This window comes from Aquarana catesbeiana, linkage group LG05 (assembly GCF_042186555.1).
Source record: "Aquarana catesbeiana isolate 2022-GZ linkage group LG05, ASM4218655v1, whole genome shotgun sequence".
Classification (NCBI taxonomy): Eukaryota; Metazoa; Chordata; class Amphibia; order Anura; family Ranidae; genus Aquarana; species Aquarana catesbeiana.
In genome coordinates this window covers 87,098,379-87,109,540 of record NC_133328.1, presented here as the reverse complement: position 1 = coordinate 87,109,540, position 11,162 = coordinate 87,098,379, and the positions used below count along the sequence as shown (strand labels likewise).

Genomic DNA, 11,162 nt, shown 5'->3' with positions numbered 1-11,162 from the left:
TAATAATAATAGTCATAATAATTAAAAAAAATAATAGAAGCCGTAATAATAATACTATTAGTTAATATATTACAAATATTAATAATAAATGAATATCGATAATGATAATAATCATAATACAAATAATATTAATTAATAATAATACTAGTAATATTAGTATTATAATATATAATAGTATGTGTATGAATGTGAGTTAGGGACCTTCGATTGTGAGCTCCTTGAGGGCAGGGACTGATGTAAATGTACAATATATATGTAAAGTGCTGCGTAAACTAACTGCGCTATATAAGCACCTCAAATAAAATAAAAATAACATAACATAATAACATTAATAATAATAATAATAATAATAATAATAATAATAATAATAATAATGTATTGTAGACCAATTATCAGACACATGTACAGCTCAGAGTGTCCAGCGGGGGGCGCTGTGCCGAATGTGCTCCGTTCACGCTGTCACTGCAGCCGCTCTACAGGACGGAAGTAGCTCGTTGTCTCCAACATGGCGGCGCCCATGCGAGGCGTGAGTGCTGAGTGCTTGCTATGCTATCGGCTCAGCGCTGTATAATATAGGACATTAAAAAGGAAGATGAAGCGGAAGGTCCCTGCTGGGCCTCGGCCGGCAAAGATTCGGAAGCTGCAGCTGTCAGTACAGACGTTCGTGGAGAAGGCAGAGGGCGGCGGGTCCCAGAGCAGCAGCCGGGTATCAGAGGAACACTCGGGGTCTGGAGGCAGAGGGAAGAGCCGGAAGGAGCTGAGGAAGGAGAAGCGCCTGTCCAAGAAGCTGAGAAGGAAGGAGTACTATGAGAGGAGGTGTGGGAGCTCCCAGCAGCCTGCCCAACCCAAAGAACATGGTCCTCCCATGGACAATGATCCCCGGACACCCTCAGTCCACAGAGCAGAGGCTGGAGGACAGGACAGGCAGAGGCCTGCTGGGGGGAAGAAGCCGGGGACAGAGGCCGGGAAGAAGCCGGGAGCAGAGGCCGGGAAGAAGAAGAAGATGAGCAGAGAGGAGGCCAGGAGGAAAGCTCTGCTGGAGGCTAATGAGAAGGAGGAGAAGGAGATCAAGAAGCTGGAGAAGAGTCTGAGGATGAATAAGAGGAAAAATAAGAATTCCCTGCCCCAGGCATTTACTCAGGATGGTCTGGATTACATTCTGGGGGCACTGGAGCCGGGGGGCTCTGTGTCTGGGCTGTATGATGAAGAGGAGGAGGAGGAGGACACTGCTGAGAAGATCTGGGGACTTTCACATCATCCCCTGCAAAAAGATTTGAAGGATGAAATTGGAGAGAGTGAGGAGGAGGAGGAGGAAGAAGAAGAAGAGGATGGTCTGAAGGGGGAAGATGAGGATAATTCTCCAGAGGAACAAAGTGAAGAAGATGATGGTGTGGACCAGGAATCGGAGGAGGAGTATGATGAAGAGGATGATCCATTACAGCATGAGTCAGATGGTGGAGATGAAGAGGAAGTGACTGTCAATAATAAGGTATGATATTGGTGAGATGGTTGTTCAATGTTCAGAACACCTGTCATGCGTCATTGCTGTCTGTGTCCCAGTTGGGGAGATTTGCCCCCACTTCCTGTGCTGGGAACACACAAAACGAGGCTGTCTTTCCTAAGTGTGCGGGATCTCACCTTTCACAGCTGTCACTGGAACAGAACATATAGAAAAAAACAAGCTATGGATAGCGAGTAATCAACGCTACTTCGCCGTGAGGATGGACAAATCGATTACAAATTTGATGATGTGGATGATGTGTAGCAGTGGAAGGACTGGACTTTTAGCTGGGGGGAGGTCAGGAAGGATACAGTCACCGGCAGCTCTTCAAAGTGGTTGGGGATCCTTCAAGAACATGAAGAAAATCATAAGGGCGCCTCGTCAGCATTAGATAAAACGTTTATTCCGATAGGGGGGCCTCCTCTGCTCGCTCGTGGTTCCATACAGCGGCGTGTGTGACAGCCGGAGACGCCCTTGGATTCCATCCAACATAGTGGGTCCGGCTTTGTGGCTCTTTGCACCACAGTTCATCCCATCCTGTGTTGCCAGCTCACAATGCACTATGCATACAGAACCTCATGATTTTAACATGTAAGTGTCTATCGGAATAAACATGTTTGGTTTTATCCTATGCTGACCCGGCGCCCTTATGATTTTCGTCACTGGAACAGGATTTTTCCTTACTTTTTTAGGCCTCATTTACACAAATAGTTTGAGTTTTAAAGGGCTGGTTCACCTGTTCAGAAAAGAATGAAAATGTCAACTAACACCGTACACCCTTTCCAGCCTCCTCCTGGCCCCTGCTGTACTTACCTCCATGAGTGCTGAGCTGTCAGTGCTCATGCAGCTGGTGAAGTGGCCTGGGAATGTATAATCCCCACTCCTCTCCCCCCTTTTTTCTGCAGGGCTTCTGGGACAGATTAGCGATTCTGATTGGTCAGTGCTGCACAGAGGTAAGTACAGTAGGAACCAGCAAAAGTTGGGAGGGTGTTCACCTTTTTCATTTTTTTCTGAAAAGCTAAACTTACACTTTAAAATATGCGCTAACATAAAATTCTGCATTCTTTCCTCCACTGCAGGAGCTGCAGATGGCACATATAACTGGCAATAGATGTGATTGGCTGTATACAGCTACACTCAGGTATACAGCAATGCTTTCTTACATCAGTGTAAACACATGTATGTCCATATCACATATTCTCCAAATGCTAAATTTCCACATTCAGGAAAAACATCACGTTTTAAGACTGTAACATTGTAATTTCTCCACTTTCCACTGCATTAAGAATGATCAGTGTAGATTTGGTAATATGGGGTGGGAGTCATCTTGGAGTTCTAGAGTGCCAAAAGACTTGAACTGGCATACAGTCAGGTCATTAGCACAAAGGACTTACAGCGTAATTTATCAAAAAAGGGGATTGATCATTTTGCCTCTACAATCTAGCGGGTTCTTCTTGTCTGCAGAGGGAGACAGGTGTGACTCTGCAGTGGAGATCTGACATTCTACAGCTCTCTGTGGGGTTGCTGCTTCCTAAGTTAGGGGTTAGCTGTAGAGAGGGAAATGGGTATAGTTGTAGTTTAACTGTAGACATGAGATAACCATTTTTCTTGCCATGGTACTTGTAGTTGGGTTCTCCTGTCCACAGTCCTATTATGAGCCTCTTGTGAGTCCCTGCACCTACAGTGTACATTGCTGCGTGTCTTGCTCATGTCCATTCTGTCCCTTCCCTCAGGAAGCCAAGCCAGGCTTAAAGATTTATCTGTAGTTAGTGGTTATTCTAATAGAATAATATAAAACATCAGGTTTTTCCCTGGCCTTTTTTTTCCAAACCAGACTCTGCTTCGGCCTCCAAATTCCACTCTGTAGTCTCTTGCAAGGGTATTTAGAATAATGAAGGGACAGAAATCAGTACCTTCTGTTCACTGATCTCCTCTGCTTAGGTTGGACCAAAAGCTGTCAGCTCTAAGCACTTCCAGGTTCAGAAATGTCAAAATTCTAGTGGCAGTGGCCATGTAAGTAACAGATCAGGCACTCTGTCTTCAGTCTGTATAAGCTGGGGTTAGAGGAGACATCAGAGGCCTAATAGACCCCTGAGGTATTCATAAACAGTAACTGTCACTAATATGTACTACTGCAGAGGAGACATCAGGGGTTTAACAGATCCCTGATATACTTATAAAGAGTAACTCGCACCCTTTGTACTATTGCATAGAGGACTTGTGCGGGATGTCCACTCCTTAGTGATTCTGCATTTTTCTTTTTTGAACCACCTGGTTGCTTTTATCTCACCCAGCAGAAAAAAACCTAGGGGGAACTCTGCATAAGTTCCTAATCTTGTATGAGTTGGAAAATATAGATTTGACCACACAATGATAGTTTCCCTTTAAATTAGCTGATATTATCGGGCAGTGGGGTTTATTTACTAAAGCTGGAGAGTGCAAAATCAGGCTCACTTCTGCATAGAAACCAATCGGCTTACAAGTTTTATTGCCAAAGCTTAATTGAACAAGCTGAGGTTAGAAGCTGATTGGCTACCATACACAGCTGCACCAGATTCTGAGTGCACCAGTATTAGTAAATCTACCCCAATGACAAGAGTCTGTCAGCAGCTCCCTGTGGTACCAAATTTGTTGTTGAAATTTAGATTCTAATGCCCTCTCTGGGGGTTGACTGGCAAATACAGAAGCTTGGAATATGCCTTCAGACATACTGTTATCCCGGCCAACTCACAGTCTAGTCTGGGTCACAACACTTAAATCATTGGGGGCTGTGGTCAGATTTTGGAACATGGGAGATGCTAATGTGAACCCATCTTTAAGTGATAGTCATTTTAAAGTGGTTGTACTTTGCTGAGAGCAGCAGAAGCTATTGGCTCACCCTGCTGTCAGTCAAATTCTTTGACAAAGGAGCTGGGGGCAGGGCCGGTCCCACTGCCCGCATCTTTTGACGCAGGCAGTGAAGCTCAGAATCGAGCCTGCAGGTGTTCCACCATAGGAATAAGCTTCCTATGATGGCACACCAAGAAGAGGAGGCTGCAAGAAGCACAGGCAGGAGACCCCCCCCCCCCCCCCCACTGCAGCATCCCAAGCACTTTACAACCCACTCTTAAGATTTTAGAAAAGTGCTCCTTTGTCATCCCATACATATTGGTTGTGCATGGTCTGTCAACCAAGACTAAGCAGGCGTGTACCCCCCCCCCCCCCCCCAATCCTTCCTGAATAGCATGCTCCCAACACAAGGATTGAGCAAGCCAGCTCATTCAAAAGCTGCTCACGTGCAGTGTGTGATCTGTCTCTCTCGCTTTCTCAGTAACCACAGCGGCTGAGCTCAGGAAGGAATAGATTGCCCATGGGGCAGATGACAGAGCTGTATTCCTGTGATATTAGCTAATTGCGTTGCGCATCACTCGTGCTGTTTTGCATCATGTCTTTACATTAGTTTGCCCTGTATGTCAGTCTTCTGTTTTTCCTTTTTGTGTCCCCAGTACACTGTTTTTGTATTCATTATGTCATTTTATAAGCTTAGTACTTCCCTTATTCCTGTTCATGTCCACCCATAGTCCCGCCCAAAGCCCGCCCACAGACCATAAGAAGCTCTGCTTCTAGTAACCTTTAGTCATTGCTTGAAGAAGGAACCAATTAGCTGTTCCGAAACGCGTTGCATGTTGATGACCTCACTTCCGGTTTGTTGTCCACTTCCCACTGAGGTCACTTCCTGGATTCGGCTTCCATGCTGTCTCAGACAGCCTAGCTGTCTTCCCAGCGTCCAGGAGAGTCGTGGCTTCCATCTTCCATCTACCATCTACCATAGAATTACACCTCTGGATATCCCTGAGACTCCTTGGGACTACCAGAATGCCGGACCACCTGCCATATTACTAATATGATGTGCTCCTACCCATCCACCCTTTTGTAAGTGTTTTTAACCCTTTTGGGAAATTTAAAGTTTTACTTTTTCACTTAGAGGCACCTTTTTTTTTCTTTTAAAATCCCTAATGCTAACAGAGGAAGTAGTGCTGCCCTCTTTGCTGTACCGTCTAGTATAGATGTATGAATTACAAATCTTTTAGCTGGTATGACCTTTCACATATGTTTGTCTCTGTAGATTTACTTTCTTAGAGCTTTAGTTACTAGAATGTACATGCGGTTAGACCTAATAGTAGCTTAAACGATTAATCATAAAGTCAAGAAAATCCTTCTATTACATTTTAGGTTGTGTTTATAAAATGGACTCTGGTCCCTTATCCTTTAAACAGCACAAGCATGTGAAAGGTTCACAGAATACAATGCATTCCGTGAAAAGATAAGGGGAGAGGAGGAACACCATGGCTTCTGTATGAAAGCCACAGCTCCAGTATAGTGTGCAGCATTGATTGAATGTGAAGACTCCTACATGTGTACAACCCCCTGAGGCTGGGTTCACACTGCAGCACAGAGCGGCTCACAGCAGGAGTCCAGTGTGTTCCTGTTCATTGTTCCAGGTCCGATTTCAGTCCAAATTTTTGGGCTGAAATGGACCAGAAGACTCAAGGACTCCTGTGCAATTCGCACCAGAGATGTGTGAACCGACTCCATAGCCGGTTACAATCTCCTGCTATATGAATTGTATGCAGGGAAACCCCAATCCATTTTTTAGTGTGCATGATCTGGGCACAGGTTCACTTTAAATATTGGCCCATTTTAACTTTACTTGGCTATTTAGAGATTCAATGTATTTAAGTAAACAGTCTTCTATAAATTAGAGGAAATTGTATTCCGTGTGATAAGATGTCAGCTGTCTCTAGTACAGGTTAGAAAGTGAACAGAAGGATCTAATAGGTTGCTAGGTGAATGTTGTTGGTCTTCCAGTAAATGTGTTTTTTTATATTCTTGTTTCTTAGAACTCCAAAGATGTGGGCAATAAGTATGTCCCTCCCCAGCTTAGGCAGTCCTCTGAAGCTGTGGATGCTAAGAAGAGGGAAGAACTGGAGAGGCTGAAGAAGAGTGTGAAAGGATTGATGAACAGGTATCACATGACGGATCCACCTAAATAATGGTGTCCTTTCTCCTGAGTTGTGTGCTGTGTCTTGGCTCCAGGCCTGGAGTCCATCAACTACTTTTATAGTTCATATTTTTAATTGACAGGATGAAACTCCATGGACTTTAAATCACTCACAGGCTTCTGCTAATTAATTTTTCTCTTGTTGTGTGCGTATGCTGCAGGTCATTTGATGATGTATGGAGTTTACCCTTTGTAACTGCAAGTTGATATTTTTTTTTCCATTCTCATCACTGTCCTTATGCCATAATAGATACCTGGACATTAATCTATTGTATTTCCTAACTAATTGTTAATTAGCTCATGATTGATCAGCTGTAGATTTGTTGTTTTTTTTTTTTTTTTTTTTGTTTTTTTTAGAAAGGTAGGCTTTGCACCACATTATAAAAGAAAGGAATACTTTCGGTTATAATTGACCTTTACTTAAACGCTAAAGTATATCTATAGAAAGAAACTTTTTTTTATTTATTTTTTTTTATTTTGGATAGAGTGGATTTTTACTTAATATCTGTGTCTCATTAGGGAGCGTTTTCTTCACTTCCTATCCTGTAGACTCAACAGGAAGTGAAAGATTGTCTTTCCAATATGAAAGAATCCCCTCCCTAAAGTGATAGTAAACTCTCTGTACTACCACTTGTACCTACAGGTAAGCCTAATAATGAGGTTTACGCGTAGGTACTATGAATATTTCCTATACTTGCACCGTTTAGGAGATATTCAGCATGCATGCAGCTGATGACATCATCGTCTGGCTTACAGTGCGGGGCCTTCAGAGTCTGTGCCGAAAACAGCAGTTCCCGCACGCGTGGGAGTGGCGTCATCTCGCCCCAAGCCACTCATATAGCCAGAGGCCGCGAACCCGGAAGGAAGACTGGGGGAAGATGTCAGCATTGACATCGCGGAACGGGAGGGCTTTGTTCTAAGGTAAGTTTCTCATAATGTGCTAGTATGTGATGCATACTAGCACATTATGACATTGCCTTGCAGGAATTTTTTTTTTACTTTTTTTTTTTACTATTTTTTTTTTTTTTTTTGTCAAAATTTTGTCCCTCATTTCATTTTGGCTAACATTGCTGATCGGGACAGATACAGAGAGTAAATCGCCCTAATGGAGACACAGACAGCAATAAAAACTTGACAGTGGTTCTATCACCATTTTTTCCAAATCTAAAAAAAGTTTAAAGTTTAAAATGGAGTTCCACCCAAAATTGGAACCCCTGCTTATTTGCTCCCTACTCTTCCATCTCCGGCAGTGCCACATTTGGCATCTTTCAGGGGGAGGGGGGGGGACAGGGACCTATTTTTGACAGGTCCCCAACCCCCACTTCCGGGAGACGGCACCGTCTCTTGGAAGTTTGCCCCCCCCCCTTCCTCTGCCTCCAGGCCAATTAGAAAGAGCAGCGTGCTTCGCGCATGCACAGTAGGGAACCGGCAGTGAAGCCGAAAGACTTCACTGCCGGTTTATCCTTAATGGAGATGGCGGTGGCAGCACCCGACAGCCGATCCGAAAATCGTCTGGGGTGCCGACATCGCAGGCTCCCTGGACAGGTAAATATAACATTTATGTAGAGTCTGAAATGGATAAATAAAGAGAAATACTGAAGAAAAGGCTGCTACAGACACTTTTCAGTGCTGACAATGCTTATGAAGGTTTGGGGCCATGACACATCTGCAGAAGCACAGAGGGAATTCTTACTCGCACGTTGCTTCCTTAATGGCTAGATGAGCAAGATGTGACTCCCTTGCCAATGGAGACGCTGCAGAATATCTAAAGAGGATTAGTTGTTTGTTTTTGTTTTTTTTTCTTTTTATCAGCCCACTGGTTGATGGAAAATAAACCAAACCGATTCCTCCATCCACAAAAGTGAGGTGGATGGAGGAATCCCAACTGCTGCTGGGACATTGTACTCTGACAGCTGCACCGGCGCTGTCACAATACACTGATCAGCTGCTGTAGCCACTGATCAATAAAAGTTTTACAACTTGTTTATTCAACAGATATCCCTGGGGTCTCTGCTGAACCGGATGAATTTTGATCCATCTATGGCCACCTTAAAGTGTTACTGAAGGCAATTTTTTTTAAAATTAAAATAAGAAACGTGTTACACTCACCTGCTCTGTGCAGTGGTATTGCACAGAAAGGCCCTGATCCTCCTCTTCTGGGGTTTCCCGGCGGGAAGCTTGGCTTCTGCTTTTCTCCATGTGCCCCCCATAGCAAGCCGCTTGCTATGGGGGCACACTTGCATGATTGCTCCAGAACTGTGTGTGTCTATGGAGGCTGTAAAATATTTTTTTACCTTAATGCAAGGAATGCATTGAGGTAAAAACTGTTTTGGCTTTATAACCACTTTCAAGGATAAGTTCATGTGCTGATCATAGGTGCAATGCTTTGCAGGCTCCTAGTAAAAAAAAAAAAAATGCACATTTTTTTACCTGCAAAAACATTATTTTATTATTTTTTTTTTTTTTACAAATTTGACACCCCACTACAATTTAATATTTCACTCAAAGTTCCACCTGCTGGTGCAGTGCAGGATCGCTGCCTTTTATTTATATACACGAGTACACCGAAGGGAGTTTACAAAGATGGTTACAATGAAACCTGGTGCAGAATCACTTTTTTGTGTCATTGACAGATATTTACTATCGGTCTGTGCTAGGTTGTCCCGATACCACTCTTTTTTCTTTTTTTTTTTTTTGGGGGGGGGGAGTGGACAGTCAGTGTCAGTGTTTATTTTATGTATTTTTTATTTTATGTTTTATTATTTTAACAATTTTATTTTAGAATATTTATTACAATGTGTTTTTTTTGTTTTTTTTTTGTTTTTTTTTATTCAGTCTTAGGGTAGGGGGGCTTTGGTGAGTTGTCAGGGGTCTAAACAGACCCTGACACCTCCCCTTTGAGACATGGAAAGAGACTGAGGCTAGAGGTTCCCCAGTCCCTTTCTCAGCAGCCTCAGCTGCACTCAAGATGAATGAAGAGTAGACAGCGGCTCCTATCCATTCATAAACTGAAGCACCGTAAACACAGTTTACTATGCTCAGTTATGAATGGACAGAGTCAGTAATCACTGACTCTATTCATTCGGAAAAGGAAGGAGCCGGTAAATGACATATCAGCTGCTTTATTGAAAGCCACAGAGGGAGATCGGTGATTATAACTTCCCCACCACCGATTCTTCCTGAGTGTCCAGGTATCTAACTGGGCATCAGGAGCATTTGCACGAGTACAAGTACTCCTGAAAATACTGGGTATCGGGACCGGGACAACCCTAGTCTGTGCTTTCCTTGCAAAGTCCCCTTTTTTTTTAGTGTGTAATAGCATATATATAAATTATTTTTTGAACATATAAGTATGATGCAAATATTTTGATCTCCTTCATGCCCCTGTAGGGTAAAGTGACTGTGTCTTTGCATTTATAGCAAGGGCAGTGTGCTCATTTCCTGTAGTAGAGTTTTCTAAATATTTAAAGCTGAGCTCCATCCAAAAGGGGAAGCTCTGCTTGTCTGCCCCTCCCCCCCACCCCGCTGCCACATTTGGCACTTTTGGGGGGGGGGGGGGTACCCGCTCCCACTTCCGACTCACTTTGCAGCAGCGAACTGAGCCAGACGTTCGGCCCACCTCCTTTCCCCGCAGCCAGCCCATTCACAGAGTGCAACACGCTTTGCGCATGTGCAGTAGTGAACCGGTTTCACTTAGTGGAGATGGCGGCGGCAGCACCTGATAGCTGATTGAAAAAAATCAGCTCGGGTGCCGACATCGCTGGATCCCTGGACAGGTAGGTGCCCTAATATTAAAAGTCAGCAGCTACAGTATTTGTAGCTGCTGACTTTTAATTTTTCTGAAGAAGCCTGGAAGCTCCTCTTTAAAGTATACTTGTGAGACAAGTATAGGGGCTGCCATGCTTGCTTCCTTTTAAAAAATGCTAGAAAGCTGGCTGTATCTGTCTTCGGTATTTTTGAGGTACTGACTCATCATTTGCATGTTGTAAAGGTAGCCATACATGTCCTGATTACCAGATTCACAATATTATTATTATTCTACAGGATTTATATCGTGTCAACAGTTTACACAGCACTTTACAATATAAAAGGGAGACAATACAGTTATAATACAATAAAATACAAGAGGATTAAGAGGGCCCTGCTCAGTAGAGCTTACAATGTAATTGGGTGGAGCAGGTGGTACAAAAGTTTGTAACTGTGGGGAATGAGTTGATGGAAGTGGTAAAAGATTAGTTGGAGGCGTGATATGCTTCCCTGAAGAGATGAGTTTTAGGGGATAGCCGGACAGGTTGGGGTAGCGAATTCCAGGGGATGGGAGAGGCTCTGGAGAAATCCTGGAGACGAGCATGGGAGGAGGAGAGGAGGGAGCTTGAGAGTAGGAGTTCTTGGGAGGAGTGGAGAGGACAGTTTGGGTGATATTTGGAGACAAGATTGGTGATGTAGCTCGGGGCAGAGTTGTGAATGGCTTTGTATGTTGTGGTTAGTATTTTGAATTTAATTCGCTGGGTGATTGGGAGCCAATGTAGGGATTGGAGGAGAGGGTTGGCAGACACTGAACGGTGGGTAAGGTGTATAAGCCTGGCAGCAGCAGTCATGACAGACTGGAGAGGGGATAGC

At 43.8% G+C, this 11,162-nt stretch overlaps 1 protein-coding gene across 1 annotated transcript in view; it reads left to right on the top strand.

Annotated features, from left to right (window-relative positions):
* The first annotated feature begins 445 nt into the window (after positions 1 to 445).
* NOM1 (nucleolar protein with MIF4G domain 1) overlaps positions 446 to 11,162 on the top strand; it is a 35,886-nt gene continuing 25,169 nt past the window's right edge. Inside the window, exons 1-2 of the mRNA XM_073629938.1 lie at positions 446 to 1,489; positions 6,382 to 6,506. Of these exons, the coding sequence (XP_073486039.1) occupies positions 593 to 1,489; positions 6,382 to 6,506 (1,022 nt within the window). The 5' untranslated portion in view covers positions 446 to 592. The remainder of the gene's footprint in view (positions 1,490 to 6,381; positions 6,507 to 11,162) is intronic.